At 39.0% G+C, this 24,956-nt stretch overlaps 1 protein-coding gene across 1 annotated transcript in view; it reads right to left on the bottom strand.

Annotated features, from left to right (window-relative positions):
• LOC117293890 (guanylate cyclase soluble subunit beta-1-like) overlaps nt 1–24,956 on the bottom strand; it is a 61,820-nt gene that overhangs the window by 7,043 nt on the left and 29,821 nt on the right. Inside the window, exons 4-7 of the mRNA XM_033776366.1 lie at nt 10,169–11,144; nt 9,042–9,267; nt 5,299–5,439; nt 3,661–3,815 (exon numbers count right to left, since the gene is read on the bottom strand). Of these exons, the coding sequence (XP_033632257.1) occupies nt 3,661–3,815; nt 5,299–5,439; nt 9,042–9,267; nt 10,169–11,144 (1,498 nt within the window). The remainder of the gene's footprint in view (nt 1–3,660; nt 3,816–5,298; nt 5,440–9,041; nt 9,268–10,168; nt 11,145–24,956) is intronic.

Below are 24,956 nucleotides of genomic sequence, written 5' to 3'. Positions count from 1 at the left end.
AATATTGTTTTAGAGTAGGGTAGGCTAGTTGTTTTTGGAGATGTGCTAAAAAAAAAAAACTCTCGTATTAAGAGCAAGCAATTTTTTATTTTTGCTATTCTTCGCATCAAAACATGTTCATGCATTTTTTAAACGTCAACGCCGTTTTAAAAAGGAACTTCACTTTAAGTCAACAAAATCTTATTCAAAGTTTAGTGTTAATTGCCAATAAAAAAAAATCCAATGTGAAATACATCTTCCAAAAAAAAAAAGGCCTACACCCAATGTGATGTAAATACACATTGTTTCTTTATGAAAGATGAAGAATACAATTCCCGAATTCAAGAATGAATGGCCCTTTAGAGCGAACCCCGTGTGATTTTTCTACAATCCTTAAGCTAACGATGTTGTTGTTGTTTTTTTTGTTTTGTTTTCTTAAAGAATGATATGATTCTCGAATTCAATGATGGATGACCCTTTAAGGCAAAGTCCGTGTGATTTTTCTACAACTCTTAAGCTAACGATTTTTGCTTTTTTCTTTTGAGATGGATTTTACGTCTTCTACTTGTCACTTAGCATGAGTGAGATCTTGGGACATAAGTACCCTATAGTGTTGAGTTACATGCAGTGATCTTAACGCACTGCCTGTTAGATCTGAGTAGTTTGTGGTCAGGACTTGATGATAATTTATCCAGCGCTAAATCAAACTGATACATCATTGCTTTTCTTTCCTCTAAAGTAAAGTCAAGTCTCGTGTAGATTCAATTTAGACTCAAATGAATGACCAAAACAACCTTGATAAAAATCATGCGGTTTTAATCATAACAGGCCAATAAATGAGAAATTCTTTCTGTTTTTTTATATATTTTTTTTATACCAGAACTGGGTAGGGCTGCTCAAACAAATTGAAACCACTTCAACTCGAAGTATATTCGATTCCAATATTCGATTGAATAATTTAGGACTTGTTTACTTCTGGTATTTCTGACAACGTGGGTAGCTAGCACACAGCCTTCATACCAACATTACCTTTATAGAATAACTTATCTCTTAATCTAAATTGTAATTTTGAATATCACGGAGCCTGCGTAATAATCTGCAATCTGGATTTCACACACGTCGGAGATCAACACAAGGAAAGTCTCTCTCTCTATGTGTAATGCTGAGTATACTTTCCTCTTGGATATTGAAAGTTTTAAATCCTCATCAGATAGATCCCTGACAAATTGAATAGACAGGTAACACTACCGTAAATATTGACGAACCTCGCTGTTTGTGTACTTACCTCCGTGTACAAAACACCCCTCCTTACCTTAGTCTTGTAAGAACGGAATATAAAAACTACTCTCAGATCATTGTCTGGCAATACAAACTGTCCCCTCTGGGACCTTAGGACTCTCAGTTCTCATTCAGTCAACCACTGTCGCTAAAACAATGTACAAAAACGTCATTCAGGTTAGCTCCGTGCGGTGAGGGCATATATAATTTTGGCGCGAACCTCCCGCAGTAAAACCAGATTGGCGGGAATTTCCAACCATGCAGAAACAATCCCACGTGGTGTGAAAGCGGTTGAAGACCACGGCTGGTTGGAGTCCTTCAGCGTGTCTCGTTGTGAAAGCACCCGGGGCAAGTTGAGATTAAGTCTGGTCTAAATCAAGCAAATGGATGGATGAAGTCGGTGTGAAGAGACTCAATTGAAAAAGATTTGGGTGGAGTTTCAGCGTTATTTTATGCAGACATGGTTATAGGGTTTGACGAAGAAGTGCGCGCCACTTTTCTACAGTATGACATGAGTACTCTGGCTACCAGTTTACAAATACTTGTTTCATTGTCTTAACTATTTGGATTGTTGGACTAAGCAATGTGAATTTAACTTTAAGAGGATGGCGGTTCCTGATCCTTAATACAAATTTAAAAACATTCTGCTTTTTCTTCCTTTTGGCAACACAATTTCCATCATTGCAGGCCTATTTTCATCTCATTGTGGATTGTTTACACCGCAGTGACGGCAATTTGAATTGGTTTTGTTTAGTGTTTATGGTCACCCGCTGTTGTTTTGATTCGTTGTATGGTGGGAGAAGAAAAAGTGGGTGTCTCACGACAGGTTTAACAAAACTTTTGCAGCATTTTCTTTGCCTTCAATGCCACAGACCTAAAAAAAAAACATCGTGAGCAAAACATCTTTTGACACTGTGTTGATATATGGCGAGCAAATGTACTGTATGCCTTCGCGCTCCAGAGAGGTAGCGTTGTCACGTACTTGAGCATCGCGACATCCGCTATTGAAATTTCATTGAATTCTATGCTTATTAAATGATCAATCGCAGCAGTGATACCCGATCCACAAGTCTTTATAAAATTATGTTTTTTAACCCTGCACGCCGTGGGCGAGAAAGTCTTATCAAACACTGTGCTCCAGACTTCAAAAGAGCACTATTTTTACCTCAGAGGAATGAATGGAACAGGTTGAGCGTGGACGGTGTGAGAAGGTTTAAAATCAAGGTGTTTGCTCGCAGAATACGACACGCAGAAAATCGCGGAATCTTGTTTTTGTTTTTTTCGCACTGAGATGAAACTTAATGCTCAATCGATCTCTGTAGCGAAATTTGATCCATTTCTTGAATATTTTATTTTTTTGTTTGAATGCCGCCGTTCGTCACACGCAGTTCCATGCATAATAGTTTCTAGTGTTTGAGGTATTCTAACTGCAAAACATGTATACAATGTTGCGTATTTAAAAGTGAAAATAATCATTCGTTTATAACATATCGAAATATTATGAGCCTGTTTTTTCTCAAAGAAACGAACACCCATATATAGGTATATAAAAATAGAAAATACACAAACAAACATTGTATTGGAATAAATCAACAATGCGTCAGGTTCTTTGCAAGCCTGGTGCTTCCGGACAAGGACAATGACGTTTTCACTTTGGTAAACAGCACCCCTAAAAGAGGAAAGTGTAAATTTCTATTGGAAAATTTAGAGGGGCACCGAGGCAATGACCAAAGGGCAACGGAGCCAACTCTCATCCGTGAAGCGATGGGCATAGGTTGCGTTTAATGTGTTGCTCTGTTTGCAAATCAAAAGTTGTGTGATTGTAGAAATAGCTAATTTGAATTTCCTTAGGCTGCCGATATTTTGCGAACCTTGACTACATGAATGATTAAGATCATTCATGACAGCATATTCTTCCTTCTTTAGTCTGATTTCCGATTTGTTTTGCCCTTTGAAAATGTGGAAATTATGATTAAATATCCTGAAATGTACATGTGGACTCGGTAACTTTTGCATTACCTTTTGTTTAAAGGCACGGAACACTATTGGTCATATAATTCTTAGCATAAAAACTTACTTGAAACAAGCAATGAAGATATATTTGTTGATAGTAAACAAAATTGTTAGAAACAGCTCCCTCTGAAGTAACGTAAAGAGGTATTTTCTCCCTAAAATAGAATTCAGGCCTGAAGCCTTATATTTGGTATCTGAAAGCACACTAATTTGTGCAACAAGGGTGTTTATACATTGTTCTCTTGCAATTTTGACGAAAAATTGAGTCAAAATTTTCCCAGATTTGTTATGTCATGCAGGTTGGGATGCTAAGTGAGAATACTGGTCTTTGGCAATCACCAGTGTCCAGTGCATTTAATTGAAGTAAAAAGTAACATTCAATGCTCTAACCTGTATGCGAACTCAGAGACATTGATTGTTCCAGTTTTGCCTGTTGTCTCCGTCCTGCTGGTCAAGTTAACCGTGTTTCCAAACAGGCAGTACCTTGGCATTCGGGTACCAATGACACCCGTCACGACCTCGCCGCTATGGATACCAATAGTGATCTGTGGAGAGAGGGGTACCAGGGAATTAGGATCACCAAATACACGTACAGAATGCACTAGTTGTGTTTAAAACAAAGATGTATATTTAAGACTGCCGCCATAGGGCTAGCTAGGGTATGATCGTAGCGCGCCTCACTTTCACTTTGTGGTCGCACGTTCGAATCCTGCTCTGTTAATTGTTTCATTGTTAATTTTACAATAAGGAAATAGAGTTACCATGCCAATATAAGTTTCCCTTGAAGGCTTATACAAACTTGAAGTTTTTTTTCACCTTATGTTTGAAAGTGTAATGGTGAAAACGCTCGCGATCAACTTGTTTTCTGCGGTAAAAAATTACGTATTGCAATTGGAGCCGATGCTGAGGTCAACAAATGGCATTGTGTGCAAGAGATTATATAGTGCATAGCAAACAACGCGTTCTTAGCATGACATTAACCCATAGACGCTGATTTAGCGTTAACCGAAAAACAAAGATGGCTGCCAACATTGCAATCTTACTAAATTGCAAAAAAATATTTCAAATACTTCTACAAATCTTCTAAAAAGGTACACCACCCCTTTTCGGAGCACATTTCCGTCCAAAATATTGATCCATTTCGAAGCAGCTTTCCCCTTGGTAAAAAAAGAGACAATAATAACGTCTTACCAAGCTCATAGCTTGCCTTTTTCGGAAAGAAAAATATTGTCAGGGAATGGCTGTGTTGAATGAAAACACACCAGCCTACATTTTGCTCTGGACCATTATTGATTGTAGCCGTGTGTTGAGTATCAGGCAGTGATATGATAAATGAAACTCAATCCCTTAGGAGTTGGAGTCCATACCGACCAATGTTTGCACTATTACTCCAACCTTTTTTCGATTTAGCGAAATTATCATATTTCAGAGTAAGAAACGAGGAAATTTGATATTTACAATTCTGAAGAGGAGAGAAAAGATCTCACGAGGGACAACCCGTTTTGGTGTGTACACCGAGTCTAAATATTAGTGTATTTTGTTATTTAGTTATAAAAGTGCTTCAAATGCAACGAGGGTCCATACGATTTATTCATTTGGTTCTAAAAACAGGTATTTATTCTGGAATTAGCCATTGAGACAAAAACAAGTCAGTCTTTCTAGTGGCCCCACAAATCGTTTTTTTATATTTTTTTAAAATAATATACATACAGCCAATCAATCTTCCCAAATAAAGCGTTTAATAATTTCTTCCAGTAAATATGATAAACATGATAAATAGAAACATGATATCCTAAAGGATAGATCAATAAATGCATTGGTTTGATAATCGAGTAGGTTTCAACGATATATCAATGAGAAAAAAAGAAGTCTTTCGGGGGCCTTCAGAAGTTTCTTTTCTAGAAGTAAGTTGTTGTCTTATCATTTTTTTTTATATTAGGAGTCAATAAATATTCCCAACTACAAATAAATTGATTTGACGAATAGTTTGCCTTGTCATCGATATATCGTTTGGTTTTAATATCTCACCACTATATTCTGTCCGTCCACTTCGATCTCCAGAGCTAATTTCATCATCTGTAAAGCCATTCTGGCAATGCAACCCGCATGCGTGTCACATGGTTCGGGTAAGCCACTCACAGCCATGTACTTGTCTCCAACCGTTTCTACCTGTATGTCAAAATGTCAAAATATGTATAAAATTAGTGACGTCATCTACTGCAATCATTGGTGTAGCATATGTATTTTTTTTTAAAGTGACGTCATCAATTGATAACTGCAATCATTGGTGTAACATATGTAAATAAAGTGACGTCATCAATTTATAACTGAAATCATTGGTGTATCTGAACATGCAATTTGCATAATGGGTGGTGTAAACAAAAGTATGGCTACCAGACTCCATAATGTTTTGGTCAACGTCAATTCCAAGGGGCCATGATAACTGTTTTGCCAAGCACCTGCCTGTTTTACCCATTTCAAGGTCGGCTGTCGGTCGCAAAACAAAACGCTAAAGACTTAATGCACTCTTAAAACAACATAGAATTAAACAGTTTTTAAAACCGTCATTATTTTGATAAAATGTGCAGACAAAATGACACGTATCCATTTTTTTTTTCTAGACCCTTTAAATTAATGATACATTTTAAAAAGTGCATTATCCTTAGATGCTCAATACTGTCCTTCGCAAATTGGAATAATTTGGGGGTTTTTGGTGAAGAAACTTTCATTTGTCTAACGTTTATTATCAAGCTGCTCTCCTTGGACAATAAGAGAATCTTTCCGTCACGGATATATCACTCACAATAAATAAACTTCCGTTAAAATTGGGGAAAAAAAGGTTTTTGGCTTGGACGGCTTCAACAAAAGACTAATAAAACAAACAATAACCATCGCCGGGTGAGACTTTTCACGGCTCCGGTTAAAAGCGTCATCCGTGTAGAAAAATCGGATGAAATGAAATTAATTCCACGGAAAGAAAATGTCCAAGGACCTGTAATCATTTTGACCTAGATTTTGTGTTTTTTCTATCGCTCTGAGCTTGAAGGTAGAGAAAGGAAGGTTATACAATCGGCCGTTGGGTTTGGTTAGACTAATAGCAGCCACGGGCAGTACATGCAAATGAATTTCTACAAACACGTTCAATGTGTTTCGTTGCTGGGTTGGATGCATGCAGTTGATGGAAGTATAACCTTTTAATCCCAGATATGTTTAAAGGCACTGGACACTATTGGTAATTACTCAAAATAATTGTTAGCATAAAACCTTACTTGGTAACGAGTAATGGGGATAGGTTGATAGTATAAAACATCGACGACCAAATTGAGTTCAAACGTTCACATACAGGTTTTTTTTTTTTTTTTGCATATGTTGAGATACACCAAGTAAGAGGACTGGTCTTTGACAATTACCAATAGTGTCCAGTGCCATTATACATGCTGCTGGTAGACTTTACCTAGTATAAGGTAGTAATCTAAGCGTGCAGAGTTGTTTGTGAGAGATGATCAATAATTTTAGTGCATATCATTTGAAGCCTTGCATACTATGGAGAAAAATAGGAAGAAAACCCCAAAAGCACCTCCCCCCCCCCCTTCACAACATTCACTCCCCACTGTGTTTTGTAGAATCACGAAGGTGAAGCATAAAATGCAAACATGGGTTTGGGTGGTAGTTAAGATTACACAAGAAACTTAAGATGAGGTTTTAAGCAGACACTTGGGAAAACAACAAACGTATCTAGTGACTTTGACACAATGTCTCCATAGTTTCTCTCGTATAATGTTATGTCAAATTGTATTATGTTTCTTATATTAGTGTTTTTTTTCTCCCTTCTCAAAATTCAATCCATACCTCATGTAATTAATATTGATTTTACGAAGTATGACCGAAGACTAGACGTTCTCCTAAGGTGATCATGCTCATTATCTCTTTTGTTTTTAAAATGTCAAGCAGTCTTCTCTTTTTTTTAATTGGTTGTTTGCTTTAGGCAGTGTTCTAATTTTCCTGTCATGTCGAGTGTGGAAAACTGTCTCCCCTTGTCAATTGCGAACTCCGAATGTCCAATTATTTGTGCATTAAGAATAGGACAGCATGAAAACATCCTTGAGACAGAAGAACCCACCAGTGCAGGAGTAATTTCATGTAGCGACCTACGATGAGAAGTCATGTTTTCTCGGTTGGACGTGGAGGGACTTTATAAATACATCTCGCTTGACTGCGAGAAATAAGCCCTATCAGAGCCGTGTCACCACGGGTCCCGTAGTTGGGGGTTAACGGGTGTATTTCTCCCCCCGCAGTGCCTTGCGGATTGTTGCTGGTGGATACCCTGTCATATCTTTGCCATTAAAACCACAGGGGATTCAGGGCAATGAACCAATGATTAAAGCAATATCTCAGTTTGTTATCAATCTTCAACTAACTTCCGAGGACGATGACCCCGGAGCGATTCAAATATATCTAAAAAGGATTGTATCTTGCATGCGCCTGGCTGAAATGCAGTATCGCTCGAGGCAGCTTTACGGGTTCTCTCAATACACATGGTGTTTTATACCATCAGGACAACACTGATTTCAATCAATGGGACTTACTCCTTTTTTGTTTTGGATGTGTCTTCTTCGCAGCTTGAGGAACAATCCCCTGCTATTTGTTCAAGACTGTCTGTTTAGCGTGCTTCTATTACAGTGTCAATGACTTGGGTTCCATATAGGTTTGGCTGTATAGTGGCATAAAGGTATTGACTTAATATTGAAAGCTAGACGGTCAAAACGAACACTTAATGGAGATCAAAATGGATAGAAAAAACGGCGAGCATAAAGCATTTTTGTGAGATTTTGAGCTCGGTGTATTTTGAAAATAACAAATGTTTTTTGTTTGTGTTGTGATGATGAAGGTAAATATCCTGGAACAAAACGCTAGTGGCATTAGTTGGTGATAAGTGAAATAGCCTTCAATTCAACTCGGATTTTTCGAATCAAGTTTGTCCCTGAGGAATGTTCTTTATATAGAAGAAATTGCGGTAACACCATGTATTGACTATCTCTAAATGAGTTGGGGTGGTTCTGAAAAGAACCGTTGGTTTAACTCGTCTTTATAGACTGGTGCATTAAATCCGAAATGGTAACATGTGGATTCGAGACCATGGGATACCAACAGCCAGCTGACATTATTACGTGCAGTTTAAAACTGTGAATTTATTTGGTAACTGGGTTGCAAATTAATCCTATTTTGATCGGCCTCTCGTGACTATTTTGGTTTGTTGTAACTGGTTGAGAGGGAACTTCGAGAACTGTGTGGTTTACACATGAATTGAGAGAAGCACTGAGAAAATGCAGCAATTCGGCGGCTATGACTACGGCTGTTGTTAAGGGTGCTTTTTGTGTGCATCCAAAGCCTAAACGCACGATTACGTCACTACCAAGCCGTAATGAGTGCGGCTACAGCTGTTGCGAAGAGTATTGCATGTGGGTGTCCTATAAGGCTTAACACATATTTACGTCTCGATCAAGCCACAACGACTGCGGCTACGGCTGTTGCTAAGGGTGTTACTTCGGGTATCCAAAGGATCAACGCATGATGACGTCACAATCAAGCCACAAAAACTACGGCTACGGCTGTCGCTAAAGGTGTTGCTATGGGTATGCTATGCTTGAACACGTGATGACGTCGTGAGCAAGCCGCAGCCAATTATTTGCACTCATTCAGCCAGAAGCCTTCGCCCATTGACCTAAAAGAAAGGTGTTGATTTTAAACAGCGATCAATAATAATGTTTCACCTTGTATACATTTGGGTTTTTATCAGTCAGTGTGTCATACTTGGTGTACACCATGTTGAGCAGGTTGACAATCTTCATGGCGTCCCCGGACTTGCGATGACAGAAATCAGCAAATCCCGCGATTCCACTGAACATGATGGTCACCTTCTCGTGTTTCTTGGCTGGGACTGGCCGTCGGTGGCGCAATTCCTGGGCGACTGATGGCGGGAGAACTGAATAGAGTAATCTGCGAATTAAGAAGGCTGCTTTTAGATCAGTTCTTACATAAGGAAACATTGTGTGATTGAAAATGCTGTTTGTTTCAGGGAAAAGTTGTTAACGAACCCCTTCGTTTGAAACTGATAAAGTCACCATAGCTTAAGGGCCTTGCGACTTATGCATGCAACTTGAAGGCAACCAACTACATGCTACATGACCACTTTGGTAGCACATGCTTAATTTTTCAAACGATGCCCAGGACAAAAAAGTGAACCTACAAATGTCCGTGCCTTTTCTTCTTGGAGATTGCCTGGAACTGGTCGCATGTAAATTGCCTCGTTTGATTTGTAACCAAAAACAGGTTAATTTTGAGGATACTGATTTTAAGTGTAATTGATTGGCATCTGCCCGGTGAAGTACTTTCAAGATCTCGACCTTGACACTTTTGTGTCATCTTGCATGTGTCCTTAATTTAAAACAATAACAACCACACGGAGACAGACCGTATCTAAGGGCCATGTCACACATAGCAATTTACGGCAACCAGTTCCTGGTAATCTTAAAAAAAAAAGAAGAGAGAATCCATTCAAATTTGAATGTATGCATATTTTTCCTGGAGATTGGCAACATTACTCATGTGCTACTGTAGCGTGCACTGCAGCTGGTTGCCTCTAAGTTACCAGTAAGAATCACCTCGTGTAACAAGGCTATATAAGAAGCAAACTATTTGTAACTGATTGAATAAGTAATTTTGTCATTTATAAATGCATTCTGGTTCTATGTTCTAGGTTTTACTCCCTACCTGTCGCTTGGTCATTTTGGCATAAATAGATGCACTCTGGTTTTAGGTTCTGGGATTCACTCCCTACCTATCGCTTGGCCATTTTGGCATCGATAGATGCATTCTGGTTCTAGGTTCTACTCCCTACCTGTCTGTCTTACTCTTCTCCAACTCCAACTCTCTGTATGTCATCTGAAGCTTGTCCGTAAGGATCTCGAGCTTCTGTGTCAACTTGTACTCAGCTTCAAACTTCTCAGACTCCAGTACGAGATCTCGCGTTGCGTCGTGAAGCGGTATGTCACTCAGGTACATCTCACGCCGGCGCAGATCGTCCAGATTGACCACATTGGGCGAGCAGAGGAAGAGGATCTCGTTGGAGCCCGAGACGTAGAGCATCTGCCCTTTGAGCTTGAGTCTGTGGTGTGCCACCGCGTCACTCACGTCCTCTAACCCCTGCTTACTCCGGAGGACAAATATGGTGTTGAGATGACTGAGGATCGACTTGAACGCAAAGTCCATGTGAGGGCGTACGAGGTTGAAGGCGTTTGTGATGACGCATCGGTCTGAACCCAACGTGGGTATCAAACGGACAACCGAGTTTCCGCACTGATGGATCACCATGTTCTCATCAAACATTATATGAAAGGGGAAGATACGGCAAAAGGTTGCTGGACTAATGCTAGGTTCTTTGGACAGTAGTCCCATGTTACCATGGTCCTGGCGAACGGCTGACTCATCTTCAGCCTCACTCTTTTCAATGATGGCAAACTGCACGTGGTCGCAGTCATCTCCTTTGGTCTTGATGATCTCCACGTCAACCTCACCCTTGTGGAGCTTCTCTGAAACAGACTTGACCAGACCCACTACGATCCTCTCTAATCCTGGTCTCTCTGAGTAGTAATGAAGCACGAGGGCACCGTCACTCTCTCGCTTACTGCACCTGAACGAAGGAGCCCTCATCCCGGGATAGATGGACGCCAAGTGATCGTGGAGAGCATCCAGATTCTGCAGGAAGTCTCGTGTGTTGGAACCGAGAACCGTCAAGATGGTATCGTAGCCGGATTCTTGGCAGAAGTCGAAAAACATCCGCCCGAATGCCTCCAAAAGATCGGTTGCACTGACTCCTGTCAAAACACAAATGGACGAAAAAAAGACAAAATGATTGTTAAAATACAATACAAGCACCATGTATTCTAATTTGCAATAAACGTAGTTTACTATTCTACTCTAAATATCAATATATCGGAAAATCCGAAGCAGTGACTAAAGTAATGTGTGACGTTGCTGAGCTTTAAGAGCACCAGACTAAATCTTTAGGTGTTTCTGATCAGCAGAATGTGGGTTCGAGTCCCGTTCGTGCCATTTGTGTCTTCGTAACGTAAAATAACCCATAACACTTTGAAGGAGTAGGGGGGTTATACCCGGTGTTTCTGGTCCACGTAGCCAGCACCATTGTGCCCAGGTTTCCTCAGGCCTGTGAGGTAAAGTGATTAAGCTCACTTTATGAGGCTTCCTTGATTTCATTATTAAATACATAATAATAATGTTATTAAAGCCATTGGACACTTTCGGTACAGAAACAAATTTAATAGTTCACAGATTTACAAATAACTTACAGGGTTTACAGAAGGTAATAGTGAAAGACTTCTCTTGAAATATTATTATACTTCTCTTGAAATATTGTTGAGAAAACATTAAAACATCGAGAATTACGGATTTATTTTAAACACATGTCATAACACGGTGAAACGTGCGGAAACAAGGGTGGGTGTTCCCGTTATTTTCTCCCGACTCCGATGACTGATTGAGCCTTAATTTTCAGGTGTTTTTTATTGTATAAAGAAAATGTGATACACGAAGTGTGGGCCTTGGACAATACTGTTTACCGAAAGTGTCCAATGTCTTTAAAATACCCTCGTGCCTGAAGAAAGCTGTTGGGAAAGAAGACGGTGATGAAGTGCTCAAGCTACAATTTATTTACCACGAAATACCGAATTCCATGCGGTATCCAACTCAACATTTTTTTAAATACTCCCAACAATTAGTTAATGGATCCTTGGAATAAATCCAAGAAGATTTGGTTAACCCATCAAAGACATCAAGGATGTATCATGATTGGTTTTGGAAGAAGTGAGCTGACTAGTTTCAAAATTGATGTCAGAGTCGTAATATAAGATTTCGTTTAGTACTGCAATTTGTATGTGAGCACCAAGGCCCATGCCACACGCCTCAATTTAATTTTCAGGTAACTAGTTCTATCCAATCTCCAACAAGAAAATGCATTCACATTTGTTTATTCACATAATTGATCGGAGGGATCGTAAGACATTGTTCGAAGAATTACTCTTGTGCCACCAAAGTGGTCCTGCAGCATGCATGCACTGCAGTTGGTTGCCTCTAAGTTGCCTGGGGTGGATTTCACAAAGGTAGTCCTAACTTAGGACTAGTCCTAAGCATGGCTAAGAGATAGGACTGGTCCTAAGTTAGGACCAGTAACCCATCCTAACTTAGGACTGGTCCTAGCATTGCCTAGGACTAGTCCTAAGTTAGGACTACCTTTGTGAAATCCACCCCTGTACACGTTGAGGTGGTTTTTAACTCGACGTTTCGATCAGTATGCTCTGATCGTCTTCTTGAGAATGCCTGACTAGAAACTTGCAAGTTACATTTATCTAGTGTTATCTTATCTTAATTCAACCCATGCAAATGTATTCGACCCCGATTTCAGGATACCTTTCCCTAGCTTTAGAATAAGATATATCTATTTGAAGTTTTGTCATTGAGACGCAGTTCCTTTTCACACTTTTTGTTCTTCTTCGCTTTGCTTCCTGTCTTTTTCTTTGCCGTGATTCCTCGTTGCCATTGTTCGGTGTATTCGAAGGTTTTTTAACGTCCAGGAACTAGAAACAATTTTCGGTCCAGGCCGGCTCTAGTGGTTTGAACCCGGCACGATCAGGTAATACCGGCTAGATAAAAAAACCCATTTGCACACGTTTTTGACTCTTTCATTCCAGTTATCCCTTATACCATGTCGGTCACGTGGCACGCCAAATCAACCAAAAGTCACGTAGCTTTACATTTAAATTAGGTTAATGTACGCTCCCCCAAGAAAAAAACAACTTAGTTTTTTTTTTTATATATATATCTTGTACTCTGCGATGTTTGTTTGCTGATCATGTTGAAGGCATCTTCGCTTGGCAAACATCAGCAACGGCCCATGGCAGGACCGTGTATTTGAGTAAATTTACGGGTGCTCGCAAGAGCTACCGCGGTCCCTTTGGAAATTTAACCTTATAACGTACTCCAAATACTGACTTCAGTTACAGAGAAAGATGTCAAGATTGTAATATTTTATTTACTAAGTCGTATGGTGTTGGAAGATGGTGAGGATGGATGGATTTTATTTTTGCAGTGAAAAGTGTCCCACTTTACGTTAGAGTTTGCTATACTTCTTATTGTATTCCGGGGGGTCGAACGTGCAAGGACAGGAGAATTCATCCTAGAGCCGAGCTTCAGTTTTCAAGTTTACTTGGATAACCGAGAAAACAATGGTATTTATGTAACATATGCAGTTGTAAAGCACTGAACAACCCAGTAATATCCTAAACAATCCAGGGTAAGAATTAACCGGATTCAACGGGTCAGACCCGGAAACTGGTCAGGCTCATGGTACTTGGTAGTCGGTAATGGTTTAAATTTTACCCGGTAAATTTTTAGAGAGAAACGTTCGACAAAAAAAAATTCGTTGATCTGCTCAGAATGCTAGTCAACTTATTTAGCAGTACAATCCAATTGAAAACAAGATTTGTATTTGCGTCTATGGACCAGTCATTTTGGTAGCGTACCGGTTTGTGATGTTGTTCATCACCTTAGTGAACTTTGGGTACCAGACGTTGTTTTTTCCCCTAGTTTACAAAGAAGCACCAATTGGGCCTACATTACACAGCTGCAAACTCTCCCTGATTCTGCAGAAAGAGTTCCCTGAAAGTAAACCAATCTTTCCCTGTTCTGATTAACCCAATCGGAAATCTCTCTGATTGTGGAAACTTTTCCCCTCTTAAGGTGAAAGCGATTCTAAATATCTCAATAATTGCTGTTTAAAGTCTCCCTGATTGTAAACTGCAAAAGGTTTGCAGCCCTGCCATTGGTACAGACGCCAATTGCAAGTAACTAAATAACAATTTATCCTTGCTTGATAAATTTTGTAAAGCCATGTACCTTGGTCTCGCGTCAATGGCCTTAACTATTCATATTAATGGTTTCTGAGGGTTTTTGCTTCACTGTATTCAGCTTCTCAAAGAAGGCCACATGGGAATTAGAAAACGCTAACAGTTCCACGATTACAGCCGCAGCTGAATTCATAGAATGGAGACGCATTGTATAACACAGCGTCGGAAACAGGTTAACTTGTGCGTTCACTCACTCAATAGAAATGGTTCAAATGGAGATACCACCTGCCTACAGAGAAGATAGCATTGCTTTTTGAAGAATGGGTTATCATGGTTTCTAGGAATGAGATATTTCCTAAGGAAGGAAGGAAGCAGCTAACATGTAGAAGTGTCCTATTAAGCCATGATGTAGAGCTCGGTTATTCTTGTATTATTGTTTCTTAAGTGGTTAGCAGGTGTTGGGGAGGTTAGGTATAAGTCATGGAGGAAATCGAGTCCATTTATTGGATACGGTAAATAGTCAACTCGATGGTGACTTCCTCATCTATATCGAAGTCTGAACATTCATCTACAGTCCTTAACACATCCGGAAGATTTATTGCATATTCTGTATTATAACACCCTCTGTCTTGGCTTCCCGTGGGCGTTGAGAACAATTAAATATTAAATTTAATATTTTTAATTCCATCCTGAAAAAACATAATTGGCTGCTGCAATCAACTTTCCAACCGAAAGGAACGATGGCATAAATGCAGTAAATAGTTAATGGCCCGGGTCGAAACGTCGCAACGTTTCGACCCTAGCAGAGTCTTTCTCGAAGGCTAAATTAATGACAACACAACAAACATAAAAAGTATAAAGGGTAGGTCCTCTCAGTTAGTTATTTTATTTTCCTTCCTCGGACAATACAAAAATTAGTAATACAAGCAGACGCCTTCCACGAGACAGGTACAAATATGAAAAAAAAACTGTCATAAAAAAAAATTAAAAAAATAGAATAAAATAGTAACTACAAATTTAGTTGTGTGTTAAGTATTACACTTTGTTACCTGATCATGTTTGTTTTGCTGTAGTATTTTAGTCTGCGAGAAAAACGCTGCTAGGGTCGAAACGCCAGGCCATTATAGCTTTTTGTTTGCATTATATCCATCCCTGCAACCAAATAAGTAAATTTAATACCGCAAGATATTGTGTATGACTTGTGGATTTGGTCAAAATTCCAAAATTTAAGCAGACTCTCTTTCTCCCGACCTTGTAAAGGCACGTTTTGGATTTTTCATCAAAGTGACCGCTGCAATTTTAGGATCGATGTGGGATCAAGACCTTTGTAACGATTGACCTGTTTAGGGCTCACGGGGGGAAGTCTTCAGTTTCAATCGTATCTTTTTGAACTGGTGTAAAACGATCTGTAGTAGACAAAGGGGGGGGGCACACGGTTCTCTGGTTATGCTAGTAGACAATCATCGATTATGTAAAAACGGTGGGACGGGCTGTAGGATACACTTGCGCGGTTTTCTGAGAACTTCCTTTCAGATTAGCTGAGAAGACTCACGGTTAATTAACCTGAAAGATAGTCTTCCTTCGTGTATTAACTTCTTTTTTTTCTGAAATGGAACACCTCTACGCATACATTTTCATTTAAGTCTATCATCACCCTTGTTTGATTTTTTTTTGTCATCGATAAAACACCTCTTGGCCAAATAGCGCATCATCTCCCGAGCCTGATCAATATTGGTTGGCATTATGTTTCGTGTGGAATGTTTGCAGGGCACGGCCTAGTTTATACTACCGCGATGTAAAACGAGGGCTTTGGTGTGTGTGAGACTCCCGGACCAGTGTTTGCTGACAGTCTTCGCCCTGTATCGTCCGTTCACCCTTTTTTAGTTGTCTGTTCTGCATCGTGTACCCTTCTTTGATTGATATCGACGTCACTTTCTAATCCAAAGGAAGTTTTTTTTCCAGTTGCACGCAGGAAATGTCCATCTTTTGGGTTGTGTTACACGTAAAGAAACTGAATAATATGTTAATTTTGTTAAAGTGGAGGTGTAAACAATGCTTTGCTTGGAATTGATTCAATAATAGCTTGCGTGGTCTTAAGTTCAAACAGTAAGAAGTTCTGTCAATAAATGTTAACATATTCTCCAGAATACTTTTAGTTAGGGGCAGTGAAAGTAACTTTTAAAACAGTTTCTCTCTGACCTGCGTTATTTCACGAGTGGAACAAAATGTCAACTCGACCCAAGGTCTTTATATTACCTGTTGATGGTAAGCGTTTTTCATGAAATATAGGTAGTTTGTTTACTGAACACGTCCTTTATAGGCGAGTATAAACTGCACGAATCTTGCATAATGGGTGGATATCTCAAAGAGTTACGACTAGTATTATCTGGAGTTAGGACGAGCCCTGCGTTTTTATAACTCCTATGGGACTAGTCCTAAGTTAGGACTGTCTTTGTAAAATCGACCCTGCAGGCGATTTCATGAATCGCTAGGATTAATCCTATTTTGAGTTAGGATGAGTAACCCGTCCTAACTCTAGGATGGGTTCAATTCGTCCTTACGTCTTTTGTCACGAAACTTAACTCCTCCTAAAGTCCTAAGATTGATCCTAAGTAAGGAAGAGTTTGGTGAAATCGAAGACTGGTTCATTTCCACTGCACACATGAACTAAAACAGCATGCTTTACACCTTGAAGAAAAGTCAGGCAAGAACGTCATCATCAAACTGAAAATGATATTTATGACAACAGTGCATATTATCCTAGACTCCTGCCATTACTTGTTCAGGTTGCTAGCGATGCATCCATCTGCTTAAACACCGGCAGGAGACACCGGTACAGACTCGCTCGCATACTGATCACATTCTCCTTCCCCTGGAGAGAATAGGACACTTAAGAAACAGCGGCAGAAACAGTCGCCATGTTTGTTCACGGAAATCCCTTACCGATATATCTACGTCACCAGCGGCTCATCTTCCTGGAAGAGAGTCAGTTGACAAGTTGTAATAATTAAGCATTAGATATGTAAAGGCACTGAACACTATTGGTTATTACTCAAAATAATTGTTAGCATAGAAACGAGCATTGGAGAGTAGTTGATATAAAACATTGTGAGGAACGGCTCCCTCTGAAGTAACGTCTTTTTGGAGAAAGAGGTATAATTTCACACCCAAGTTATAACATACTTGAGCTGAAGCCTTTATTATGCATCTGCAAGCACACAAAGTAATGCAACAGTGGTGTTTGTTCTTTCACTATTCTCTTGCAAATTTAATGACCAATTTACACAAATTTTCACAGTTTTGTTATTTGATGCATATGTTGGCATACACTTAAGTGAGAGTACTGGCCTTTGAATTATTACTGAAGGTGTCTGAATTACTGGAAGGGTCAAAACAACCAGGTTACGGTTTGGGACATTCTTGTTGCACTGCATATACTAGATGTTTTCCGTGTATGCTTTAGCATGGCGTGACTCCAAAATAGCGCTGTTGTTGTAACTATCAGCAATATACCTAGTACTTTATATTAAACTGGGCAAGCATTCGTATCTATCTATTATCAATCATTCATACAAGCGATAAAACGCATTAAAGGGTCTATGGACTTTTTCCTAACACAAAACACAATGCCCACATATTTACATTAAACTGTACACAGTTTGAAGGTTATGATAGTTCTACTTGAAATTTTACTTACTGAGGTCCTGTAGTTTTTGAGAAATGAGTAAAACAAATAATTTTCGTCTGAGTTTAAGCATGTAAAAACGTATTAAAACCAGTTATGCTATGATTATGGTATAATATCATAACTGGTTAACGGGATTTTACATGCTAAAATAATTTTCGTCTCATGTGAGACGAAAATTATTTTGTGACTTGTTTTACAAATTTCTCAAAACAAAACTACAGAACTTCAGTTAGTAATGATTGAAGGGGAGCTTTCCAGTATCATTATCCTCAAACCCTGTAAGTTTAAAGTAAATCTGTGGACATTTTGAAAAAGTACCCAAATCCTTTAAGTGCCGAGGTACATTTATTCATGAATTGACAAATAAACCGGCTTCAGGTTTCCATATGATCAGAATAATAACTTGTCTTTACCTTATTATTTCTCGTAAGGATTCAAAAACAATGCGAACGATATAGACCCCTTGAATTGCCCCCTATCGTTGGTGAAACATGCTAACGTCATTTGCTGTGAGTTTAGGTGCAGCGTGTTACTGCATGCAACTTTCCAATTAGTTTGTCATCAAAGATGACGTCCAATGACGTAACGCGCAATCCATTCATTGGGAATGATTGGTTGTTTAAGTTGTAACAATGCATATTATGTATTGGCCTCATCATTGACATCTATATTAAGAGATCATTGCTCCTTAAGCATTTACACTGACAACCTTAGAGGTGAAATAATGGAAACGCGCAGCCGCATACAGACGGCGCACAGAATAGACCAATGAGCAACCTTCTTTCGATCTCACGGCGAGGGTGCCCTACTCAAATGACGTCTTGTGCATTAAGTTAAATTATCTGCCTCATTTTGCTTAAGTGCAGCCGTGTTTGAGATGTCATAATTATGCAAGGGGTGTGTACAACAGTTTTTAATTAGGGTCGTGAATTAACCCCATCTGTCATCATTTTGTAACAATAGTCAGTATACACTTTATAGTTGCCATAGATAATCGAGTAGTGTGACACGATACTTGAACAACTCACTATTTGGTGAGAAGACATCTTTAAAACTCCCCGCACCACACGCCATAAGAATTCATACTCTAAACTATCCCTCCAAAACACTAATAAAACAACCCAAGGCCATAGGCTCGCAGGATAAAAAAAAACTTGTTTTATTTCAATAGTGCACTCTACACCAAGCACTTTAGCGAGCGTTTGAAGTCCGTAAGAGCGGCGACGCATCCCCGTGAGGGACATACCAAAATCATGAGGGGGAAACAAGTGACAGGCACAAGAGAGTTTAGCATCACGCCTGGGTAAGACCCAAGATCGACCCCCACGTCGCTCTCAATCAATGCCTGCTATATTTATCCTCCTCCCTCCCAATACCTCCTCCTTAGAACACGTCTTGAAGACGGGTATATAGATGAGATAGATGAGGAACTGTCAGATGATGCCCGAAATCGTTTGCAGCACGAGGGAATGAGATGGTGTAACTCCTTAATTTGAGTGATATGAATGAACTGTTCCAGTGGGGGCAATATTGTGCATAATTTATTATCCCAACTGTAACACTAAATCAGCAGACGACCATTGAAATATATATATGCTGAATTGGGCGCCAAACAGATAAGACAGACAAGAGGGAACTTTAAAGAAAGCATTTTTTTTGGACATGATTTTGAACTATAATTGTATTGGACGATTGATATCATATAGGTTGAACATTGTGCACACAAAATGGAATGTTTACAAAAGAAAAACAGCTTTGTTTTGGTAGCATTGGTTAGATCGGATTGGCTTAAAGGCATTGGACACTATTGGTAATTACGCAAAATAATAATTAGCATAAAACCTTACTTGGTAACTAGTATTGGGGTGAGGTTTGGAGTATAAAACATTGTGAGAAATGGCTCCCTCTGAAGTGGAGTACTTTTCGAGAAAGAAGTAATTTTCCACTAACTTGGTTTCGAGTCCTAAGATTTAGAACTTGAGGTGTCGAAATCAAGCATCTGAAAGCACACAACTTCGTGTGACAAGGGTGTTTTTTCTTTCATTTTATCTCACAACTTCGAATCGATGACCGATTGAGCTCAAATTTGCACAGGTTTGTTATTTTATGCATATGTTGAGGTACAGCGAGTGAGAAGACCGGTCTTTGACAATTACCAAAAGTGTCCAGCAGTCGATTTCACGAAACGCTAGGATCAATCCTATCTCGAGTTAGGACGAGTAACCCGTCCTAACTTAGGATGAGTTCAATGCGTCCTACGTATTTGGATACGGAATTGAACTCGTCCCAATTCCTATGATTAATCCTAACTTAGAAAGAGTTTGGTGAAATCGACGGCTGTGTCTTTAAGGCAAATCCAGCAATATTTAACACTTAATAGTCCCTAGTGATTTTCTTGGTGCCCCTTGAAATTGCCCTGGTGCCCCCTTTGGACATACCATTAGAATTTAAAACAACATACATAAAACCCTGACACGAAGGCAGTATAAGACATGTGTTATTAAAGATCAAAGTCACATTCGAGATACCATAAATGTAAGGAATGCTTAAGTGACAAATGACATGCAGGTGTGCCTCTGTGCTACGTAATGATTACATATTGATTGCATATTGCACACGGTAATACGTAATGATTACATATTGCACACTGTGACTTTGACGAATAAGTGCCCATTATTATGACGGACTATCACATGTACTGACAAGGAAAGGGACCGTTCACGTTATGGTATCCTTTGTACGTGAACACGACAGTAACACAAAAACCCGCCATCTATTGGTTCAGTATGTCATTAGTTTGTCATGTATACAGCTGTTGGTAGTTGTTGGCGCTAGCTGTAAAGGTGTATGGACAGTTTAATTTTGCTGAATGAACAATTGCATGACACCACTTTGATTTGAATAGTGTTGGATTTATTGGTATAGCCACACACGCTCCAATATCAGACTTGACGTTTCATGTACTCTGCATGCCTTCCAGATGTGTTCGTATTAAAAAGCTTTGGGTCATCTGTATAGCCATACATGCTCGAATATCAGACTTGACGTTTCATGTACTCTGTCTTCATGTCTAGATTTAGTAGTATTCTTCTCAATTACCGTAGTATAGTTGTCTGTGCGCCTCAGCAAAGAGGTTGGGAGGTAGGATTACGTACAATAAGATTCTGTTTCTCAAAGAGTCAAGCTTTCTTTTTAAACCCAGGCATTTTACAACAACTTAACATTTGTATTGCGTTGTAAAGGGAGGGGCATACAGCATTTGTCATGAATATTGGACACTAGAAATATGTTTGTTAGTTCAGCACTGATTTTTATACCGAATGTAGGGGATCTCAGAATGCACGGGGGGGGGGGGGGGGTAGATATCTCCACTAGTGATATCAACAAGAGGAGGTCATAGAGTTGATAGTGCAGCGCCGAACCAGCATCTTGTCTCGAGTAATGTATGTTTTTTTTTTTTTTTTTTTTTTCTTTTTTTAAGACGTTATATTACAATACTCACAATTGTATTGCGTTGTTTACGGAGGGTCGTATGGCATTTGTCATTAATAGTTGGTACTGGAAATCTGCAGTGATTTTCGTACCGAACGAAAGATCTCAGTGCTCAGGAGGAGAACTAGAGATTTCCATCCATAGGTCATCTAAAAGTTGAAAGTGCACTTAGCCCCGAACCATCCTCTTGTCATTAGTTTATGTTTGTGTTTCCCTACCGGTATACCCTTCCTCTTTTCAATCGTATAGTTAAATCAGGCATATAGTCATTGGATGGAACAGTCACTGAATTAGTGCTGTCCTTGATAGGTACGAGATAAGCAACAGTAAGTTGAGTGATACAGAAAGGTATACCGCGACAAAACGCAAGACACGTCTGGTTGGATTGTAAATTAAAATTAGGCGATGAAAGTGGCAGTCACTGAGGGTGTATGTTTACGTTGATGTACGAGGAAGTGTAGATTCGTTGATAGAATGTACATCTACGACGAGCCGAAGGCGAGTACATTGTAGTAACGAATCTACACTTTTGAGTATAATCTCGGACTTGAACTTTCCCCCATCAAAGCCATTGGTTATGTAACAATTTCAACTCAAAGGATTCCTCAATAAAAAGTGTCGATTCGTAACATGACTCATGCGAACAATATTCATAATGCTAAGCTATACTACACTTATCATTTATTTGGTGTACGATCTTGAAGAGCACAACATGCGGATCAAGAGAAGCCATCAGCAAAGCTATCGGTACTGCAGAGTCTTTCACGCATTCAATACCGTCTCTCAAACTCTGAATTTGAGTGACGTCACAGAAATAGTTCAAATATACATTACCATATAGCTGGATGAGAAGCAAAAGTGTGTCTTCGTATAGAGTCAGAATCTTCAGTGTTTCGATGTGAGTTTAGTTTGAAGGTTGAAGCAACCGAAGAAAGATCGTTGATTTAGGAATAGTTTCTTTACATGTCAAATGAACGGGAAAATTGCATCATCACGTCACCTGAAAATCTATCTGGCAAAATGCGGTGATTTCTGGGTCGAGTTAGAAGTGGTTCGTGTTTTTCATTAACGTTTGGTAATGACTTAGTTTAAATTTAGATTCGTTTTTTGTGGAGTTCGGGTATAAATATTAATGTCATGAAGGTGGGCAGTGTGGTACCTGGATATGTTGTATGTATTGGTTCTTTTGGGATTATGTACTAAAACGTATTAAAATGTACGTGACGTTGGTGGGCATCGGGTACCTAGACGTGTTGCTCCCCCCCCCCCCCACCCCGTTGGAACTCCCTAATTACACTAATGTTTATAAAATTGGAACTCCTTACTAAACGCAATAATGCATGTATGGTATTAGATAAAGGTGGGCAGTGTGGTACCTAGACGTGTTGTATTACCTGGCTACTTTGAAACTCCCCCATAAAACGTGGACAGGTCCGTTAGGGCCCGTCGTTACATTGACTTGGTCATTGGAATAGAACCAAAACCGGACAAGTGTTGAGTCTTTAGCACATCAACAAACTACTCGATGGTCAGGGGAATTCAGCCATGATTTAAGCGGCTTTGCTACGATGAACTTTTAACTGATTCAATCTATACAGTTCGCCTTTTAGGAATCCGACAAATGAATAAATTAAATTATTTTCGAGCCATTTCTTGCGTTACATGTTCAGTGAAATGAATAAAAAACACAATGAGAAAACCTGCTCAATTCAGCGAGCATTATAGCTTCGATAGCGTGATTTAATCTCACAGACTGCGTGGCTCAATTTTCTATTCATAAGGAAAAAGGAGTTATAAATACTCAGGTTTATAAATATCCTATACAACTTTGTTCTACTTTTAAATTGTTTTGGGTGAAGATTTGTGAACTTTGACCACAAAGTACACTTTTAACTGCTCGTGTGAACACCTTTCATCCCCGGGTCATATTTAACCGAATTGCCGTGATTCAAAATGGTCACAATATGTAATTTTTTCCTGTATCCTTGGGCGAAGTATTCAATCCATTTTTATCCGGGTCACTGCGGCCTAGAGGATTGGAGAAGAACCATTTTTGATCCAATTTGGTCTTCAATTGGCTTATGAAGAGTGGTATTATTTAAGCATGTTTAATGGATTTGTCTGTCAGTGTGTTCTAGAATCTATACTCCGTACGTGTCAATCTATTTTTTCTGGAGGAATTTGATTTTTGTTTATGGACTGAAGGGTTTTAACACTTCCATAATGCTTGGCTTTTTCCTAAAATTGTAAATCGAAGAAAGGTTTTTTATCATATCCCTTTGATCCTTAGGAAACTTTGGCTACTCAGTAATATCTAACGACTGTTTCGAGTCTATTTCCACCCCCGATGTGTTTGAATATCAATTTAATCATTACAGCCAATGAAAATAATAGCTAATGAAACAAAACAATTGGACCTAAATAAGGTTTTAAACAATAATTTTAAAAGAGTTGCGAAAAATAAATAAACATGTAAAAAAAAAATATATAAAAATGATAATGTTTGTTATTATTATTAAATAAATGTCCGTTGCTTGATGTCCCGTTACTAAGGTCTACAAAATTTATGGAAAGTTAATATCAATCACCTAGTGCGAAACATCGGGGCATATCAAACTCATTTGTACTTCCTTCAAATTTACCATTAAACGTTACTGCTTGACATAATATTTTCAGGGTAACAGTCCAGTTTATGCTTGTATTGATACAACAGCATATGTGATGATTGATTTAGCGTAAACGACGGCTTTCCTTGAGTAGGTTCGAGTTCGGTTCTAGTCAAATTAATATTCTTTCCGAGTTTAGTCTGACTCAGCCTCCCTTATACCATTTATCAAACAAGGCAAGAACAGAAGCAAGCAACCAATGTCAACAAATGCATTGATGATAGATGGCGATTCGGCCTCCAATGTTTACCCATATAAGGGTTAAAACGTCACAGTATTGTGTACTGCCACTTTAAAAGCCAGGCTTCAACCAGTATTAGTCAAAATAGTCCAGCAAACAAAATACACCCACTTCAAACATCCAACCCACATCCGTAACATCCAACCTACATCTTTAACAAACAAAACACATTAAGGGACCTTCATGCCTAATTTTCTAAAGCAAAGAGCAAAACAAAAATGCTAAGCAGAATGCTTTAACATGTTTAAAATGGTACAGTGTTGTGTACAGTCCCTTTGAAGGCCAAGCATCAACCACAGTAAGTCAAAATGGTCCAGCAAACACAATAAACCCACTTCAAACATCCAACCTATAGTACATCATTCTAAAAAACAACATAAAGTGACCATGGTCTAATTTTCTAATGCAAAGAGCATAGGTTACCAGTGAGAAAACCACACAGTTACCTTTACTTCGACTGGTACCCGGTCATTTCGTGCTGAGTAAAACAAAATTGCTAAGCAGAATGCTTTGTAAGGTTTAATTTTGTACAGTACTGTGTACAGCCACTTTAAAAGCCAAACTTCAACGAATAAGTCAAATTAATGGTCCAGCAAACACAAGAAACCCACTTCAAACATCTAACCTACATCCCTTAAAAACAAACATAAAGTGACCATGGTCCAATTCTCTAAAGCAAA

The sequence above is a fragment of the Asterias rubens genome, chromosome 8 (genome assembly GCF_902459465.1).
Source record: "Asterias rubens chromosome 8, eAstRub1.3, whole genome shotgun sequence".
Lineage (NCBI taxonomy): Eukaryota > Metazoa > Echinodermata > Asteroidea > Forcipulatida > Asteriidae > Asterias > Asterias rubens.
This window is presented reverse-complemented; position numbering and strand designations above follow the sequence as displayed.